This window comes from Antedon mediterranea, chromosome 7 (assembly GCF_964355755.1).
Source record: "Antedon mediterranea chromosome 7, ecAntMedi1.1, whole genome shotgun sequence".
Classification (NCBI taxonomy): domain Eukaryota; kingdom Metazoa; phylum Echinodermata; class Crinoidea; order Comatulida; family Antedonidae; genus Antedon; species Antedon mediterranea.
Window position 1 is genome coordinate 17788595 of NC_092676.1, and position 21239 is coordinate 17809833.

At 34.3% G+C, this 21239-nt stretch overlaps 2 protein-coding genes across 2 annotated transcripts; one reads left to right on the forward strand and one right to left on the reverse strand.

Moving 5' to 3' along the window:
* Positions 1-1361: 1361 nt before the first annotated feature.
* Positions 1362-20056, reverse strand: LOC140054197 (uncharacterized). The gene is made up of 17 exons (XM_072099101.1): positions 19643-20056; positions 17641-17799; positions 16888-16977; positions 16165-16289; positions 12121-12262; positions 11657-11767; positions 11373-11520; positions 11065-11196; positions 10497-10621; positions 9952-10144; positions 9394-9556; positions 8836-8878; positions 8414-8695; positions 6693-8183; positions 6161-6502; positions 5951-6034; positions 1362-3299 (listed from the first exon to the last, which is right to left on the reverse strand). Exons 1-17 carry the CDS (start codon positions 19892-19894, stop codon positions 1452-1454), a joined length of 5730 nt encoding a protein of 1909 aa, XP_071955202.1. The 5' UTR covers positions 19895-20056; the 3' UTR covers positions 1362-1451.
* On the forward strand, positions 13330-17239 carry LOC140054198 (uncharacterized). Its single transcript, XM_072099102.1, has 4 exons — positions 13330-13501; positions 13886-14452; positions 14711-14827; positions 15455-17239. The coding sequence occupies exons 1-4, from the start codon at positions 13435-13437 to the stop codon at positions 15694-15696; spliced, it is 993 nt and encodes a 330-aa protein (XP_071955203.1). The 5' UTR covers positions 13330-13434; the 3' UTR covers positions 15697-17239.
* Positions 20057-21239: the final 1183 nt, after the last annotated feature.

A 21239-nucleotide genomic window follows, 5' to 3' on the forward strand; every position in this document is an offset into this window, starting at 1 on the left:
TACAAAGAAAGGGGTGTAAGATCATCCACAGACAAAGAAGCGGGTATAAGACCATCCACAGACAAAGAAAGGGGTATAAGACCATCCACAGACAAAGAAGCGGGTATAAGACCATCCACAGACAAAGAAGCGGGTATAAGACTATCCACAGACAAGGAAGGGGGTTATAAGACCATCCACAGACAAAGAATGGGGTATAAGACCATCTACAGACAAAGAAGGAGGGGTAGGACCATATTACCGAGGAAGCATAGGCCTACAAAAAAAAGATGCAATCAAAATAGGCCTACCAGCCACTTGGAAAACACTAAATTGTAGAATAACTGAGGCTTGATTGTTGAAATATAAAGGGTTCTTTGTAAGGTCATTAATAATATATTGATATAAACACGATCATCATACTATTCATTTGACATTCAAATACAGTCTATCTCGAAAAGAAGCTCATACTATCACCTTTTCGAGGTTTGACGGTATTCCATAACATGTATGTATGTATGTCAAACTATTAAAACTTTTAGCGAATCAGAAGGTGCCAACATCATTGAACTATTAATGGTACCACCAAGCACAATGTTTACCAATTTTATGTACAATATACAATTTAAGTACATTAATCATTTAATATAATTACGCCTATCACGTCAAAGTTCAAAATTAGGTGCATTTAAGACCACCAAAAACCACATACAGTATATTCACATAATTAAAAATCAATAATTAAATGTCAAAGGTCATAAATTGTATTTCCGGTCATTTTATGTGAAAATATTTCATTACTACAAATATAAATGTATTTATTCTGAACAAAATGACACCAAAATCGATTGAAAATGACCAGTAGTTACAGAGATATACAAATACGAGGTCAAAGGTCAAACTGAAAGAAACGTCATTTCCGATCATTTTTGGACGAAAAGTTTCATTAGAGCAAATAGAAATATATAGTTTGTGAACAATTTGAGACCAGAATTAAGTCTCTAATGTGTATAGTTGCCAAGATATGAACATTTTTTGTTTTTATGGTGGCCATTTTGAAATCAAGATGGCCGCCATACCGGACGTTGGACACTTGGCACCCCCCGATATTTTGAATCTATATACATTATAGAAACTTTGTGCCAAGTTTCATGCTTTGGTAATAAAATGCACAGCTCATGTCATTAACTGCTCTACTAAGGCTACTACTGATTCTCCAGTTGGAACGAGTAACATTGACATAAGATAAAAGGTGTAAAAGATTGGTATTCGAAATAGCTACAGTATTTTAAAGCACACACTAGATGAGCTAAATTGTTATCACAATGTAAACAACCAACCTATCATTTGTTTACAGTATTCGAAGTACACGAAATTAAGTTAAGACTAAACAAGGTTCTTTCTGTATAAGTTTAATCATTACTTTTGAGTTTACAATTCATTTGATAATGTCTTTTTGCAATGATTTAGAGTTATTCCTTGTCAACGACTGGAGGTTCTGGGCTTTTTGGCCGCTCCAACTGCTCTTCAGGTGTCTCTAATTTGCAATCGAAAGTCGATGTATTTAATACTATTTCTGCCGAGCTTGGCCGAGATATCTCTGGCAGGTTACTACCTGTAGATCGTAGATCCGATGTCGCGATAATATCCTCTTCATTTACAGGTCGCAAACGGTTTTGATCAGACTGCGGGCGACTCAGTAACCGACCAGATGATGAGGATTTCAATTCAATGCTGGCTTGTTGCATTATACACTCTTCGACGTTTTCCGTATCCTTCGGAAACTTTTCGTCGGCGGCAACTGCTTCTACATTGTCCTCCTGTGATGTTGATGAAATCTGTTGCGCGGGGTTAATATTAACGTTTTGTTCATCTAGTTCTGTCATACTTTTTACACAATCTTTGTTAGCGGTGTTCATAACATCTTTAGAAACATCTTGGCTTCTTTCATTATTGCCACACTCTGACGATGTTCGAGATTGCACAATATTATCTTTGATATTCGCAGATTGACAATCTGTTAACGATGAACTGGTTTTAGAGGATGTCTTCTTGTCCGGTTTCTGATTTTCGGTACACTGTGAAAGTGTTTTAGATGAAGCCGTACTAAGCACGCACTTGCTTTTCTTATGACAGCTAGTTGACGATAAGACAGGTGCATCGATTGAAATCTTTACTTCATTTTTAGAAGGTGTTTTGTCTACATTTTCTGAACGCTTGTCATTCTGCTGTGATGTTTGGGAAGGTGTTTTGATCTTAACCGTATCGCCGATGATCTGAATATTGCTCTTTACAGACTGACAACTTGAAGGTGTTTTAATGATACCATCTTTTTTCTCATCGTTGTTACTTTGTGAACATTTTCTAGTCTTGCTGTAACTCTTCGCAGAGTGGCAAGATGTTTTCGAAAAAGATTGGTCAACTTTATCTTGGGAAGATCTTTTGCCATTAAGATCTCTGCTACCATCACTCTGAGAGGAATTTTGACTCTTTGTAGACTGGCAGCTTTGTGACGAACCTATCTTATGTTCGATAACACTCGCTTCTTCTTTTGCCATTGTGTCTACAAGGTTAGATGTGTTAGTTTCGCTGTGCGTTGATGAACTTCTAGACTGTGCAGTACTGCTTTTTCGTTTGCTACTTGATTTTCTTAAGTGGTTGACTGAACTACTAGATTTTACGCTTACCGTTCCACTTCCTTTTTTGGATACCTTGCTTGAACTTTGGCGAGAGCCTACACTTTGGATTTGTGACGATTGTCTTTGCGAATCGCGCCCTTTTTTAACTTCTTGCTCTACATTAGGTTCAACCGCGATCGTAGAAGATAGTTTTTGTATTTTGATGGATGATGAAAGCTGGCTCTGATTTATGCTATGTATTGATTCACTAGCCTTCTTAGATGCTGATGTAGTGTAACGCTTATCTGATACATTCATTGGGATAGACTCATGACTTGTCTTTGACGCTTTTGTTGAAGCATTGACTTTAGTCGAATTTGCAGCGGAGAATCTGTTTGCGTCCACGCTTGATTTCGCACTTACCATGGCTGAATGTGAAATGTTACCGGATATTTTATTTCTATGACTGTTCTGTAGCGTAGATCTACTGGTATTATTAGATTTAGACTTTCCAGAGTATATCTCGGCAGCTGATGACGTATAGGTATCAGATTTGTGTCCTTTTTTAATGCTGGATACACTTTTCTGACAACTACTTAGAGACTTTGTAGATTTATTCACACCAACTTCTGATCTAACTTTTCTGTGTGATGAGTTTTTGGTAACAGGTCGTCGTAATGAAGAGGAAGATGGATGTTCACGCTGATAAAAAAAAAAAGAAAGAGATTCATTAAAATCATCACTTTTTGACTCTCAATCATTACCAGGAGGCGTAGACATATTCAGTTTAAACGTATTTTTAGTCTACATCTCCCTGTCGCTCGGTTGGTCGGTCGGGAAACACTAAATTTAAACTTGAGCACGCGACTGCAGCCATGTATATGACCTTGTTATTCTTCTGCAAAATACCAGTGGCCGTATTCATCAATCTCACTTAGGCTAAGGGAAATCTTACCCTTAAAATTTACTTAGCACTCGTCAGCAAAACCAAGGTACGAATAGAAATAAGAGAACTTTTAAGGGACCTTGATGGCAAAATAGACCACGTTAAGGGTTTCCCTTATAGTCAGGTGGCTTAACAACAAAAAATGAGGAAATCGTTACACATTGGACAAAAGCGCCAAATTTGGCATGGAGCTTCGTTGGGACCTACCAATTGATTTTTGCCTAGGAGCCACTCTGGTCGTAATTTATTTTTCAAGATGGCGGCCAAAATCCAAAATGGCCGCCAATAAATTGAAAAATCACATTTCATTTGTTGCAGAAGTTGCATATAGGCAAATGAACTATCAAAACATAAGTATTCATGGTCATTGAATCATATTTTAGACATGTTGCATGACATGGGTCATTCGTTGTTAAGATAGTGGCCAAAATCCAACATGGCTGCCAGTAGCCTAAACTGGAATATCATTCTGGTTGCAGAAATCGCATATAGGTATCAAACGAAGTTGGAAAACATGGAGTAGGCCTAATCATGGTCATTGAAACATATTTTAGACATGGTACATAATATAGGTCACTCGTTGCAAAGATGGTGGGAAAAATCCAAAATGGCTGCCAGTAAACTAGGAAATCACATACAATATCTGTGGACGGCAGAAGTAAATGTAAATGAAGTAACTGTAGTAAATGGTAGAGGTGGTATGTAAATTACAAGTAACTGTAAAAAAAATCGATAAAAAAAAGTTATAACCAGTTCAGATTCTGAAACCACATACAATGTGGTATTTTGGGGAAAATAAAGATTGAGGGCGCTGTTCACATAAGTAAAAGTACACTTTTTACCTCTAACTAACTAAGTTTTTGTCAGAATATTTTTTAAATGGTCTTATTTGATAGATAATTACATTTTCTTTATATTAAAAAAAAACAATTACATTAAATATCCATAGTTCAGATAAATTTACGTTAAGTGCCTAAAATCAGCAAATATAACACATTTTAATACATAACAAATACTATTGGATATTAAGAAATTACAAATTTAGTTATCATAATTAGGATTCTTTTACATTTTTATAGAAACTGTTTTATTATAAAACATATAAATATATATTTTTCTAACAATTTCTCATAAAAAAACTTTTACGACCACTAGTTTTCGAGATATAGAAATGTGTACTACCAGTACAGGTCAAAGGTCAATAACAAGAATCTGGGTCATTTTCTTGGAAAAGTTTGTATTAGACTGAATAGAAACATATATCTTCTGATTACTTTGAGACCTATTTAAAGTTTGTCCAACTGTTAGTTACCAAGTTATATGACATGTAGGTCAAAGGTCAAAAATACCAAAAATCATACTTCCGGCCATTTTTTGACAAATGTTTCCATTAGGAAGAATATTAATATGCATCTTCCAAAGAATTTGACACTAAAAATATTTAATTTAAGGCAAGCGTTGCGGAGATATGGTTATTTTGTTTTCAATTGGATTAAAATATTCAAATTGAGGTCAAAGGTCAAGGAAAAACTTTAGAAATTTGATAACATGGGTTTTTATAACTAGCATGGTTAAAAAATTCATAAAATGCAATGCTTGCACTTTCCTTCTGATTTGCAGACTAAATTATAATTATTAGGAAATGGACTATTTGTGACTTTGTATACAATTATATGTATTTCAATTTCAATGGCTACCATTTTTATTTTTGGGCGCCATTTTGGAACTCACTTTATATAATATTTCCTGAATCGGTTTTACTGACCACAGAAATTCTTTATTCAGTACATTATTTGTCTATTTGTAACTTTTACAGCCAGAGATATATGATATACCAATTTACTGGCAGCCATTTTGGATTTTGGCCGCCATCTTGGAAAATCGGAAGCTGAGCGGGGTGGCTCCTAGGCAAAAATCAATTAGTACGTCTAAAAGAAGCCTCATGCCAAATTTGGTGCTTTTGTCCACCGTGTAACGTTTTAGTCGCTAAGCCACCTGACTATTAACCTTAAACACTTTGTGAATACCACTTAAGTGAAACCCTTAATATTTTCTTGATTTAATGGAAATATCTCACTTAAGTGTGATTGATGAATACGGCCACAGGCACCTAGTAATTAGAGCTGGTTCTTCATAAAACAGTGATGGGTTCTACATCAATGTAAAGCTCTGTCTACACTATCAAACTAGTTTGCCTAAAAATTGTGCCTAAATATGGTAGTGAATATGGTAGTGATATATGACATCATCATGTCCATATAATGGCACATCACATTTGTTGTCACATAAAGTTTGATAGTGTAGACAGAGCTTAAGGTGACCAAAGCAGTCCCGAACTCGTTATTTTTCAATTAAATAATGCTTTGTTATAGACATGAACAATGACAAACATAACAAACACATTTACTTTTTTGGAAGGTGGTCTCGGTTCAACTGCTTTCCTTTCAGCAGAATGTTTCAGTGATGGAATATTTTCTTCCTGATGACTCTCCTGTAATTAATGTAAACACAATTATGTATTAAGTTTTGTTGTTGTAAAAGAGTAATCAGTTTAGTATAAGCAATACAAAACCAAATAAAGCGTTCTTGTATTATTTTGAAGGTTTGTTTTACTGACCTCTCTGTGCAATCTTGTTGCTGACACTGGTGGCGTCTCCGTTGGTTTATTAGTCTCCACTTGTGCTCCTGGCTGTAATGCATTACGGATTGCATCGATCTCATCTGTAGTAATTTCATTTTTAGTACCAGATTTAAGTGAAGTTTTCGAACACTCGTTTCTTTGATAAGTGGATTCTACTGTGTCTTTCGTCTCTTTCTTAGTTATTTCAGAAGATAATTGAGTAATTTCTCCGTTTTCTATCTTAGACGATACTGACATTTTTTTTCTGTCATCAATTATGTTATGAGACGACTTGTGTGATTCTGTTGATACGTTTTTTGTAGACAGTTCTGATATAGCCTAAATGATGACAAAACGTTATTAAAGATTAAATTGATTGAGAGTTCAACCCAATGACTACCACTGCTTTCTACGTCTTTAATTACGCAGTAGTATTAATAACTACCTAACTACATTATACCTCGATTGTGTTTGTACAACGTTTAAATATAATGTACTACTGTATTAATAAATGTAACTATTTCGATACCTTATTAGTATGTTGAACATCTAACATGTTTTCCGTGTCCGAACCAAGATGCATAGATTGTGTCCTTTCGTTTTTAAGAGAATCATGGTTTGTTGTTTCGATAGTGTCCAATGACTTGACTCTACGATCAGTCTGCATACTAGAGTGACCTTCTTTAGTTTCAGTTGCTACTAAATTATTATCGTCAGATGTCTTATGTCTACTGGAAGTAAAAAAGTCTTTTACGGATGACACGAATCGAGAGAGGAAACTTTCCGACCTGCGTCTTGTTCGTGAATTGATCGATGAAGAAGATGCATCAGATATTAATACTGTTGGTCGTAATGGTTCCGATGCCACTACGCGCGTCTTACCACCGTTTCTTCGCAATGCCTCCTTAAATGATTTTGCACTGTTGCTACGTTTACTATGATGACTAGTGGCCGACTTCCGTCTTTGTACGCTACTTTTTGACGCTTTGGATTTTGTTGACTCTTTTGATTTGGTTTTTTTACTAGTTCTGCTCCCTGATGATTTTCCTCCTTGCAAGTTATTTGTACCCGGAAGCCATTCATTATACCATTCAACGTCATCAACGTTCTTAGAACGTTTTGAAACTGTACTAATTACGACCCCCGGAGACTCATCAGTTTCGGTAATGATTTCAGCGTGTACACGATGGGTCGTATCCAATACACCATCTTCACCTAGTTTAACGTCGGAACGTTCGTTATTATCAACCTGTGTAGCTGGTAAATCACATTGGACTCTCTTTAGAACGTCACTAACCATTTGGTCAGCAAACATATCGAGATTCTCGTCATTCATTTCTTCTTCCTCTTCTAGTTCCTCCGTTACATTTTCAGATACATCTTCAAGCTGGTGTTGTTGGTAATACGTTCTCCTCTTTGGCAAATAACAGAAACCCCCGACATCATCAACCGTCATAACATTCTCCTCATGATGTAGTTCTTCCTCAGACTGTTCAACCAAAATATTATGTGCTTCTTGAATATCTCCTGATCTAAGAGATGCTCTGCGTTGAGACAGCTGTTGTGTCAAAACTCCACGAAGGCATTCAGCAGTACCTTTACAATTCGTCATGTCAGGTTTGAAAACATCTCGGAAAGAGTTTCGTTCAAGTGGTTTATGTGCCATTTGATAAGAATTGTTAGGTTTGACAGATATTGCTGCCAAGTTAGAGTCGACTGTGTTCTGGTCAATATTTAATTGGATATCATTGAAAACAGGAACTATATCTGGTACAGTGTGGCGTCTTTGAACATTTCGTTCATTAAATGACATTCTTCTGCCTCCTAATCGTAAAGCACCTTCAGAAGATGTAGCTCTTTCTTCTTCTAATTCATGAAACCCACGAAGAGTTTCTGGTGCCAATATTGCTTCGTTGACTGATCTTCGGCGAGAGCTAATGGCGTTAATATTTGGTGGAACAGGAAATTGTTCCGTTGCTTCCTGTGCCTGCCAGTCTCCATCTCCATTTGTAGACGACGCCTATTAGAAAAAGTTTGAAATATCAGTTTAATGTACGTTATATAAAATAGGTTTTAAAAAGTGAAAGATTGAGGTATAGTTAGGCAAAACGAATTAGGATATAGGTATAATCAGAATCTAAAACCAGTAATAAACGATTTTACTAACTACTAACATATCAGTCAAAGATCAAATGTCTTTTATTCAGTATGAAAATGCATTAATCTATTTTGCAAAAAAAAATCACATACTGTATTGTCAATTATACCAATAATATCTTCTTCCTCATCCTCACAATCGGTGACATCTTCTTCTGAAGAAGAAACGTAGTGCAGATCTAAACTAGTATCGTCCATCATATTGAGTACAGAAGATAAAACAATACTTTGACGTCGAATGTTATCCTGTGCCACAGAAACAGTTTCTTCGGGTTGCGTCATTGGTGTTTCTAGATTTAGGTTATTCTCAAGGTACTCAATAGCACTATCAATCGCTTGCCCTACGATGTTATTTGCCGCTGTATACCAATCATCCTAAAATATATTACAAAAATCAATGTTAATTTATTATTTTTATATTTGCTTTAATAATCTTTTGGCAATAACTTAATTTTTGTATACAATTGTTTTTTTTTTGTTATGTTTATGTATACAATCTATTCAATGTAAATTACCTCCCCGTCTGATCCTCCAATTGCATCAACCACATCACTAGATCTAAAATAATAGTATACTAATAAGTGTATGCACGTATATGACAACATTTTGTCGAATGGAAAGTAGTTGCAAGCCGTTTGAAGACCCCAATTATTTCTAGTTTTATCACAATGTTTTAAAGCATATAATACGGATGTTTTGTTCAAAAATCTTATATAAAACCAGTGTAGGGAAACCTTTGTGGCAAGCGCTTCAAATTAACGAGTCATTTTTTTAGTATTTTAAAATATCAACAACGCAATTCCGCAAATAACTGTAGTTTGCGCTGGTTTATTTACAATCTTAATATGGAATTTTATCTTGGGGCATGCAGTGGGTAATGACGCGATTTAGATAGATCTAGTTGTCTATGAAACTGCTGAAAATAGTGCTTCATTTATGATAAAAATGAAGTCCAAGTTACGACAATCAAAAACATCCTAAACAACCCTCATGCGATAAGCAGAAACCAGATTGCAGTTGAGCGTAAGCATCATACCTCAATATCTTTATAGACATGTTTTCTTTAATATTACCTCTTATTAATATTGTTCTCACTTCCACCTTGTGAGGACCGCGGGCTTAAGTAATACCCATCATACCCTTCCTCTTCCGCTACGTCTTGTAAGATATTACAAATTAGTCCTTTTGCAAGCGAATCAACACTTCTTGGTTCAATATCAAACGTAGGCATATTATCTAAAAAAACATGCAACATGTTAATTTTTCAACTACACATGCTTAATCTCTCTTGGCATTTTCCAAGCGATCTCTCCCCCCATCTGTTCACGAGTACACCGGGGTAACTCCCTACCCGTCTAAAAAGATGCATTAGGTTCTTTAAAGCACACTTGAGTTTGTAGTCCTTATCCAAGGTTCGTTCTACCACCAGAACCATTGCCGGATTACGGCTCCACTGTCTTAAACATATGAGTAACCGAGTGGTTATCAGTCGTTCCCCCTCTGAATTTGGTATAAATATAGTGACTGGCTCACTCATTAAAAACAAGAAACATTCTCTAAAATTCAATAATGTCAGGTTTTATTAGGGTTTCATGTATTGTAAATAAATAGACAGGCAAGAATCAATTTACCATCTTCCTCATTCGATACCATTTCGTTGAGTGAACTATCTAAAGAATTTTTAGTTGAATGAACGGATTCATTGAACCTCAAACTATGTGTAGATACTTTTTGTGGATTTTCACGTGTTGACGGTTCTGAATTCTCGGTTAATCCCTTATCATGCGTTTCGGTTACAGTGTCTGACTTTGTATCTTCTATTTCCTAGTAAGAAACATAGATAAACATGTACAATGAAAATAAAACGCGTTCCCGTCCCACATTGGAAACTGCTTAACTAATTCTGCAACCGATTCTCGTACGGTATTATTTTCTAGAGAGAAAAAAACTACCTACAGTTTCTTGTGTCCTTTCACCACACATTGCCTCGTTGACATAACGTATTTGGAAACGAGGCAGTCAATGTTTTTTTTTGCAAGCCAGCTGTTTGACAAGAGTCGTATGTGAACGCCGACTCTCTAAATATAACCTAGCAATGTGTCATTTTATTTGATATTTATAACCAAGCAGTTGACTATAATTGTAGGTTTAGTAAGTAGTAAAGCCATTCAATTACCTTTAATTTCTTAATCCAAGAATCATCACATGGGTTAAGGTGGTCAGGAGACGTAAGAGTTCTTTCTAAACTCCAAGAACTAGAAAATCGACATCTTCGTGAAGAATTCGCGGCGTTTGTTCTGGCTAATAATAATAATATCGGATAAGAAAATAACTGATATTGCATAATATATGTTCTATAATATACCGGCTAATTTAACATCGTCCTACATAAAGGCAACATCAATAACCGAGAGAAAATCAATAAAGTGGAGGAGGGACCATGCATAAGAAAACTCCTTCAAAAGTATAGAATTGCGAAATGGGTATTACTGTTCCTGTTCTTGGAGCCGTCTTTTTTTAAGACACGTGGTCGTCATTGACGAATACATATTCTAGTTGTCGTTGACTTTCACTGCTGGGTTCTACTCTCGAGATCCAAGTTTATAATCATGCCAGACACCTTGTTTGATGGTGCCTGCATTACGATCACACTTAATGGATTTATCCATGGCAGAATCGTTAAAGTATCAACGTTTTGTATACTGAATCGAACAAAAGTACGTCTGATACCTAATATTGCTTACTTTTTTTAGGTTGAGAACGTTTCTGGAATCTTTCCTGTACTTTCTTTAACTTTACATCTAATCGTTTTGACACTAGCTCTTCTTTTTCTTTTATTTCATTTGCTCTTCTCTCTTTGATCTTATAGAAAATAGCTGGGAAATAATGCAAAAAAAGACACTTTATTGTCGTAACTCAAGACGTTAGTAATGATTGAAGGACGTAGTTTGAAATGTAATAATTTATAAAGCGCTTTTAACAATCAACAGATTGTCACAAGCGCTTAAAATAACAATATGATGGGAGAAAAACAGATTAAAATTATATTAACCTCTTTGACGAGCCCGAGCTTGTTCAACAGTAGCATCTCTTTCGGCAATGTCTTTGGACATATGCTGTTGTCTTTTCTCCTCTTCGGCTATCTCACGAAGTAGATGCATTTCACGAAGACGCTCACGTAAATTCCACTTTTTCTCAAGCTAAAATATAAAGAATCATTATAGCTTTGAGGTCAACATAATTGTTTACCAATCTATGGTTCTCCGGGTTCAAATCCCGGCGCTATCACAGTACTTCCTGGTAAATAATGAATTATGGACTGATGGATGTTTTTACCTTTCTCTCTCTTTCTTCCTGCTTAGCAAGACGGTTCTTTTCCAACTTTTCCGCTCGTTTCTTGTCATCCAGACTTCTTTTTCTGAGCAATGTAGCTTTACGCTTCTTTTCCTATTAAAACAGTTATGAACATGAAGATACATTTACTGTTTAGTCTTTATTTGTGAGTGACTTTTTCCACTTGACTATGTATAGTCATATATCATATATAATAACAAGTTGTTACCAGGTTCGCGTAGTGTGAAGGAAATTTTGTAAACATTCTCCAGGAATTTCACAGGAGAGCCCATATGTACTAGTCCGGTATTTAATTCCTCTTTGTTAAAAGAAACATGTGATTACGGAATTTTCCTATGATATTGGAGAAATCTAGATTCAATACCGAGAATCGAATACTAAATAAATAATAACTCCTATTATAAAAAGTTTTGATTTTAGAATTTATTATCAGATAACAAACATACCTCCATGGCCTGTTGAGCCTTTAACCCATTGACTTTTTCTTGAACTATTCGCATACAAGTCGTCTTATGTTTTTGTTTCAAACGAAGTTTTTCTTCAAGTCGGATACATCGTAATTTTTCCAGACTGAGCATGGCATTGAATCTTTTGAAGAAAAAAAACACCAGCAAGAATGTAAATAGATATTTGTGTAACAATGCACCAGTTATCATTTTTCGCTGTTGTCTGTGCTTCCAATAATGAATAATTCCCATTCTTGAGTACTTTAGTTACCGTATTCACAGAACGTTCATTCATTCATTTATTTGATCGAAATCACTTAAAACAAGTAAAAAGGTTCATGAATAAAACAGTATTCAAAAACAACACATAAAACAATGATAACAAATATTTTAAAACATCTAAAACCGTATAAAACAATGTTTAAAATATTTTTTAAATATTAAAACACCATTAAAAATTGATAAGATATAAAAAGGGTGAGGAAATGTGATTTCGACCATGATCGGATAAGAAAAACAATAACTCTGGTTTTTTTCCATTGGATGGAGTCCTTGAGTTAAAAGAAGTTTAAAAAGAAGTAAAACTAAATTAAGTTTAGATAGGCCTACTATGCCGGTTTGATGCGAGATTGTTTTTAACTAATTTTCTGAATGCATTTACAATCTCAGTACTTTTTATCGTACTTGGTAATTTGTTCCATTCTTTAAATTCTGAAGCATAAAATGTGCCATCTATAACATTAGAAGAGATTGGTGGAACAACATTAAAATAACTGTGTCGGGTACTATGTGCATGTTGGTTCCCATCCTTTATAAAATTATTACTAAGATATGATGCTACGTATATTTCCATACTGCATTTTGTGCACAGTTTTTAATTTGATTTGAGTCACCCTATCCTAAAAAAACAATAGCCCTAAAGCTATTGTCACGTCTAGTTCTTTTTGTCCTTTCCTTTTATCTAGTTCTTTTTGTTATTTTGGAAAGTTTCAAAAAAATAATTCAGTTTTAACGAGTGTTTAAAGAGATATTGTTTACAGCCATTATGGTTTTACAAGAATAGAAAGTAGATATTACGTAACTGTTATTATGCCTCACATTGGCATATTCTATATCTATATCCGTATTACACCGGTAGTGACATAAGGTCATTATGTCGGCGTTTTATATTGTTTCCGTAAAAGTAAACCCATATTGCTATTAATTGTTGGTTGACAACTGATGAAACGGGGAAGTAGAAAAGAACAAACCTAACTACAGTTTGGAACAGAAAACAAATAGGCACTGCGACCATTCTCTTTGAGACTACACAGAATGGATATTCTTGTGTTTACGAGTTCTATTTTTCTTATGGTTATCAAGATTAGCATTGCTGCTATTGGTAAGATTGATTGAAGAGATTACAATACAACAAGAACTGTCTACAATATCAATAAGATTGACATTTTAAAGTGATAGTAGTTAGGCCTAAACGTTTGTATTTGAACCTACGGATCTGTTACGTTCTATGTAATAAGATTGAGTTCATCTCAGAATCGAGTTAGTGAAATAATAATTTCTCCATGCAGAAAGCTATGTTAACAAGAATACAGTAGGCAATATCGTAATTCTGTGCTGAGTTCTGCGTATATACTAGCAAATATACTGACGTTGGTAAGATAATCTTAGCTTTAAAACACTAGCTACACATTTTTTGTAGGCTTAGCTATTAATACGATACATGCAAAAATCATCTTTATCTTATCTTCTTTTTTTTTTTTTTCAGAAACCGAGTGTGACGGATTTCGTCTTGACACCAGCTGCTATAAGGTCATTCTGCAGGATGAATACACTGACTACAGAAGTTTCAGTTTTTCTTCTAGTACTTCGGATTCATTTCCAGTAGTCGTAGATGGAATTACAGAATACACATGGAATGATGCACGAACGGCTTGTAAAGATAATGGAACCAATTTAGCAGCTATTCCTGATGTTCGCGTGCAGATAATTTTGGGATACTATCTCAAAGAAAGTTATCCTGATATGAAAATGTTCATTGGTCTTCGTAGAAACAGCAAGGAAGATGACTGGAAGTGGGACGGTTTGAAAGAACCATTTGAATATAGTAATTGGAATATAGGTGAACCATCAGTTAAAACGAAAGCTTGTGCCGGAGTTTATTTGAACACTAATGACAGTTATTGGTATGACATTAGATGTTCTGATGTAATTTGGGGATTAGGGCATACACGTGTTGGAATATTATGTCAATCTGAAATAACCCTATCAACAGCAAAAACCAACACTGGAAATATGGGGACGGCTACCCCACTCGAAATGGCACCATGCAATGGTAAGAATTACAAGAGTAGATTTATAGCTAGACCAATTATTTTTACGGGACCTAACTAGAACCGCTTTACCATTTTACACACAACAGTTTGGCCTAACATTAGAATGCTGATAACATAAACAGAAATCAACTACGAAAATATTTTGAATTACTTTATCTCCATGCACAGAATAAAATGAAGTCGAATATTTATTTAATGTACTGTACATGGTTGAAACTATCCTTATATAGCTACAAAAAAACAACTTTATATTTCAGATCACATATATGTATCAGTAATTGTAGCCCAGGCAATTCTTATCGTGCTGTTAATAGTGTTAGCAATCTGCATGGCACAAAAACGTACACCGACGCCGCAGAAGCCAATTGTTAACGGTAAAATTAATTTTAGTTACTATTATAATTTTATAGTATAGTATGTTACTAGACTTAAAAGTTGAAAACTCAAAAACACTTAACATTCTTTTAGATTTTTTCGAAATGGTTTTGTCCAGAAAATGGTATATTAATATTAATAACCAATATCGTAGTTGAATCATGGTTCTTATAATATTTTATAATGGAAATTGTATCAGAATTATTTTTGTTTAAGATTGTGGGAAAATAATAATCTAATAAACAGCAAACACTATTCAAGATGAAGTCGTTACTACTTTTTTTACTTATACATCTTTATAATGTTTTTTAATCTATGTTAACTGTAAAAAGGTGGTGTTTTCTTTAGAAGAATTGTAGAATTCATTTCTTTTATCAAATATTTTTTTAATGAGTTTAACCGTAGGCTAGTCTTTCTCAATTTAAATGCATTTTGAACGACATTATTTTAATTTTTTGTATTGTATACTTTTCTATATTCACCCTGATATTGGTGCTCTGTTCTGTTGGTTCGTTCATATAACAAATAAATCAAATTTCTCATGGTACGTAAAAGTGTACAGTCTCACGTACAGTACATTTTGATCATTATTTTAACCGAATTTGTTTTATTTCAACTGATTCTAGGAAACTCACTGATGTCACCGACACAGTGTAGAGTTAGCTATCACCGGGATAATAAGTATGACGGCGTACCACCGAAAACTGCAGTCATTATTGACGACGAAAATGAATACGCAACGTGTGAACAGGTGATGCAACCAGTGTATGATGAATCTAATGTGTCAATGGAAGACGATGAATATATGGAGCCGATAGAACAGCCACCACATGCAAGTTCCGTTTACACAGAACTCAACCTCAGATGAGTAAGCCCTATTTAAATGAGAATTGGAGACCGAAATTGGGAAAGCCAGTATTAATAATAACTTAAATTCTTTTAATAATATTTAATATTAATTAAAATCGAGTACATAGAAATGTTACTTTAGAATTTGTTTTGCTTTATGGAATTTATTATGTACTAACTAGAGTCTTTGCTGAATGCTTTGCGAGATGCCTGTGCGATGTGATTTTTTTTTTAAATAGTAATGTATATATACGATTGGCTAACAAGAAATTTATTTTGTCTGCATAATGCCTTATATTGCGCGTCGAACGCGGTTATGGTATATAAATTGTTATACTTAATTTTTGATATAGAATGAAATTAAAGAAATACAGAAACCAGTGTGAAAGGTGACAATTAGTAACTAAAAAAGGAAAAGTGAAGATGTTTAGCTTATTGCAATAATCTTTAAAAAAAAATATTGAAAATAATGGTTTCATGTAAATACCTAGCTTCTTTCTCCTTCTCTTGGTTTTTCTTTCTCTCCTTTGCTTCTTTTGCGCGAATATCTCGGACTTGTTCATTTTCACATTTTTTCACTCCTTTTCTTATTTTCTTTTGATTAGCCTCCATCTGAAGAATGTAAAATGAGAATACATATAATTAGTTATGATTTTTATAACAGAGAAATTATTATAAATAATATAATGTAAAGCTGTATAAATCAATATTGTTATCGAATAATATGAACCGTATAGCTGCATCCGGGATATGCATGGGAACTTTGGGAGTGTTGGATAGAACTTTTATTCTCGTCGTAGAATATTTACATTCAAGTATTTAAGATTAGTTTTATGTGAATGGCATCAGGCCGGCCTATATTTAAAACTGAAATGTAAACAATGTACAGATAACAGACTATTAAAGTTTTTGTCGACAAAGATTATACGTTTTATAATGCATACATGTGCGTTTACGGATGGGTTTCCTTCATCCAATTATCATAATTGTTTACGTAAACGTTCCTTTTAATTTACTGTTTGAGCGAACTGTATTAATAATAATTTGGTAACCGGGTAATCGGACCTGAAAAAAACAGACGATGAACTCGGGAACGTCATTGAAGAACCAAAAATGGTTCTGCTACTATAGATGTAGATATGTAGGCTTACGCATGCGCATAAAATGACGATTTTACTTTGCGCGAATAAGAAAATAGGGCCGTACTTACCGTGCGTTTGCGATCTTGTTTTATTTTGGATAGTCGGATCTGTTTCAAATACTGATGGTACTCGTTGAATTCTTTTAATGTGCATAATACCTATATAAGATTATACTTTTGTAAATATTAATTCGTTTAAAATTATATAGCGTGTATTATTAATAATAAACCTAATATTAAATTATGCTTGAGCAGTATGATCGGTGGAGCTATTGGATGCGGAAAAGAACGTTGTTTTTGTAATTAATGATAACATATAATTATACATAATAAATGTAAATTATACCCATTATGATACTATTTAAAATTAAACATCGTACTTTATTTTTTTTGAAAAATAAAATCTATTTCTATATTTTTTGTACCTATAATGTTGTGTTTGTATTCCATTTTCCTATTTCATTTATGTACTTTAATTTGTAAATAGTTTTTAAACTGACAACCATCCGCTTTTTGGTTACATATATGTTTTGTCAATAATGTTTGTCTAACTAGAAATTATATTTAGCCTTTTTAGTAAGGCAAGTAATACTACATTTTTTTAGATTTGCGTGGATTTTAAAGCTCTTTTTACACTTATCAAACTCTATGTGAAAAAAAAAATGTGGTGTGCCCATATGGACATGCTCCTGTCACTACCTTATTTGAGTATATTACTACCATATTTAGGCACATCATATTTATTTTTCAACATAGTTTGATAGTGTGAGTTTAAGGCTTAAACCTAATCCTGGCATTCTAATTACGGTAATATGCCGTTACCTTTCCGTCAGATGTAATGAATCCATTTTTAACGAGTCGTTTGTATACAGCAGATCGAGTATAGTGCCACTTCAGATGGGGATCATGCAGGCTTTTGTACTGGACTGAGATCGTTTGAGGACTCGCATCAAAATCTAAATCACTGGGTGTACAGTCAATCTAGAAATTAAGACAAAATTATGAAGTTGTTTAAAGTTTGTTTTTTTTTTTCATCTTTTTGAGCCAAATTATATTGGCGCTTGGCATTGCAGAGTGTTAAATCCTTTACAAAATAATTGTATTATTTTGTTGTGTTTGTTAAAGGGGAACTAATAATAGTAGACAATTTACAAATGTTGGTAATGCAGGATCCACTTTTTTATAATTCAAATTCATCTTTACTGGTCTAATTCGTAGTGAATATAGGCCTACAATTAGACTAGAAATGTGAAAATGAGTGCTGCGAGCAGTCTTATATGGCACAACGCATGGCTCTCACCCTACGGACACAAATCGATTGTTTATAGTTTTCCAAATATTATGCAGTGTAAAATCTACGTCGCCTGCAATAATTTATTTCACCCTCAGAGAGAGCGAAAGCCGTAAACTTTGTCTAGGTCGTCTTAGGCCAATTTTTGTAGAAAAACGATGAACCTTCGGTTCTGACAATGAAGCGTGACAGTAAGTAAAATTGCTGTGCAGGATAATGAATAGACGCTACGCAGCAAAAATCTTTGTTGAAGGTAAAATGTAAAATGTATTATATTACAGAAAAAAAGGTCAATAATATACAAAAATTTAATATTTATGATTCAGATGTTTTTTCCATGAGTAAATTAAGTATAAGTATACCAAACCAGGGAGAGAACACTTGATTCATATTTAAAATCAAGAACCGACACATCAACTCCAATTGTATGCCTTGCCCTACTGGTGATCTTATCCAACAGTAAATCTTGTCTTTTGCAATTACACTTTATCTTAATGTATTTAGACATCGTAATAAGTAAATAAACTTAATTGTGCATCTTCATGTTGTATAGTGCTTGTACTTTTTTTATTGTTTTTAATCTTCTTTGTTTAAGTTCATAAGATTTCTCACTCACGACGATAATAAAAAGCAACTGTTAAAATGTTAATGTTGTTTCGTGAATAAATAAAGATTTGATTTGACTTAACTTGATGTATTCTCCTTTTAGGTATTCCCATTTTATGCATTCCTATTTTATGCATTCCCATTTTATGCATTCCCATTTTGTCTATTCTCATTTTAGGTATTCCCTTTTTTAGACATTCCCATTTTAGGCATTACCATTTTATGGATTTGCCGTTTGTGCATTACAATTTTGTGCATTTCTATTTAGGCCTATATTTCATTCATTCTCTTTTTAGTATATTCCCATTTTACGGTCGTTTATTATGCATTCCCATTTTATATAGGGGCTAATTCCAAACATATATTGGTTATATCGGATTAAAATTAAACGTGTGACTGATACATGTTTTGATTAAATATCAGGATAATTGTCGAAGAATGACGCACGAAAATGATGTAATGTAATCAACTAGCACTTTAATCATCCGTATTCTGAGACTTAGCCACTTAGAAAATCAAGTTTAATTAATCTTGGTTGCTTTAAGACCTATCTTGCTGGCTTTCTTTAAATTTGTTTGTTAAATATTGCATTACTTATGCAGTCTCAAGAAATATGTCCGTGTGTTTTTCCATTGACATTTTGCATCGTATCGCATTCATATTAGGCCTAGGCCTAGGCCTATGTCTAAGCGGATTTACTAACCTCGGTAAAAAAAAGTACGCATTCGTATTCGTTGTCTCTGCAAACGATGTTATCAAATTTGTGCGCAAATAAGTAATATCTGACCAGTTATTTATTTTAATTGATTATTTTTGTATCAATTTTTCTAACTAGGCTATAGGCCTAGGCCTAGGTCTATTCCCAAGGCCTACATATCAATATTATTAAAATAAAATAAAATTATTATTAAAATGGAAAGACTGTACCTTTTCGCAAAGTCCTGTTGTAAAAAGTACGTACTTGCCCTTCGGTGCATCGATCATTGGTAGCTTGCTGTGCATAGGTGTGTTGATCATCCAGGCAGGTAAAGCTGGCATTTCCACGACGCTCTTTTCATTTCCAAGGGAAAAGTAACTCGAATTTGGTTTAGCACCATCCATACAATCGTCATTGGATACGCCGTCTCTTACGACTGCCTTCTCAACTGGCACTTTCAGCAACGTCTCGTCTTGCGGCATGCCTTTTTGTGAGTGGCTACCAAGCTAATTTATCATTGAATAATGCGCATAGAGTGATTGGAGCCTGCCCATGTTAATTTGGATGTGTGGCAGATAGACAGATTTAATGGGACATGTGTTGTTATTTTACTCCTCTCTGTCTATGTGTTGTTACTTTACTCCTCTCTCTCCGTACTGTTTCAAAACATAACAATCGTTGTTATGGTTGCAAAAACAAGCGTGTGCGTGTCATTCGGATATCCGATGATGCGCGCGATATGTTTCCTAGGTTATTGCTATGGGGAAATGCGCTGCATCGCAACGGGATACTTGCGCGCGTGCATCATCAATGTTATTTGGGTCACGTGGCGCTATAGTATCTTTCGTGGTCTAAATCGGGTATATTGCTTGCAGTGGGCCGGTTATAATGAACCTTGTTCCCCATCAGGTTATGGTTTGAGACAAATATTTTCAGCCCGACAAATACAGGAATTGTGATTTTTGAATGGGAAGAGTCCAGTTCATTCTATACTAGCGATGATTGTTGTTTTTAGAAAACTATCATATATCCATAGATCTTAGCACAAACCATGACTTTTCCAAATCTTTGAGCCAGATCCAGTGAGTCGACTGATAACTACAACGTTTTGCTACTGTCGTAGGTATATAACTAGGATTTCCTCGATTAATTATGAATATCAAATAAAAAACAAAACAACTAAACTCATGCAATAATGATATCAAACATCTTTGGCCACTTGAATGCGGTTGAAAGTAACAGATTATTTATGAATACAAAACACAGATATACTCCAAATTCTAATGAAGATAATTTCTAATAATACAGTACTGTATACGTTGACAAGGAATAATAAACCCATAAATCTATTCAGTTGTGCGCCTTATGTGCCACGGGCACGAATAGGATAAAGTAAATGTATTCAGTATATATACTGAACTGTCACACGTAACATGCACATCGTATATTGCATACCAAAATGTAATACTGTGTATATTAAATAGGTTTTGGTTTGTTGTGTTTTTTTTTGTGTGCATATATTCACATGATTATTATAATATACATTAATAGTAGAGCGATCAAGATTTATTTTAGAGAAGTATAGTGCACTTTAATGGAAGGATTAAGCATTAAACTTCCCATAGTTGCTCTATAATAACATCACCAAAGGAAAAAAAAAGGACCACAAACAGTAAGAACCCGAGTGGCCACCATCAATGATATACAAGTTTACCCAATATTGAGGACACATAGTCATTACTATAATAATTATACCCATATATTCAACCGGGGGTATCGTGAAATCATCAAGACTTTAAATTGAATGGTAAAGGGTTTTTTTATATT

Excerpts from the sequence above, each read along its gene's own strand:
- LOC140054198 (XM_072099102.1), top strand. The coding sequence starts at position 13,435 with ATGGATATTCTTGTGTTTACGAGTTCTATTTTTCTTATGGTTATCAAG. Across the intron at positions 13,502-13,885 it reads GATTAGCATTGCTGCTATTG|AAACCGAGTGTGACGGATTT; the intron begins GTAAGATTGATT and ends TTTTTTTTTCAG. Across the intron at positions 14,828-15,454 it reads GCAGAAGCCAATTGTTAACG|GAAACTCACTGATGTCACCG; the intron begins GTAAAATTAATT and ends AACTGATTCTAG.
- LOC140054197 (XM_072099101.1), bottom strand. The coding sequence starts at position 19,894 with ATGCCGCAAGACGAGACGTTGCTGAAAGTGCCAGTTGAGAAGGCAGTC. Across the intron at positions 8,879-9,393 it reads GAGAACAATATTAATAAGAG|ATCTAGTGATGTGGTTGATG; the intron begins GTAATATTAAAG and ends CTATTATTTTAG. Across the intron at positions 3,300-5,950 it reads CGAGACCACCTTCCAAAAAA|CGTGAACATCCATCTTCCTC; the intron begins GTAAATGTGTTT and ends TTTTTTTATCAG.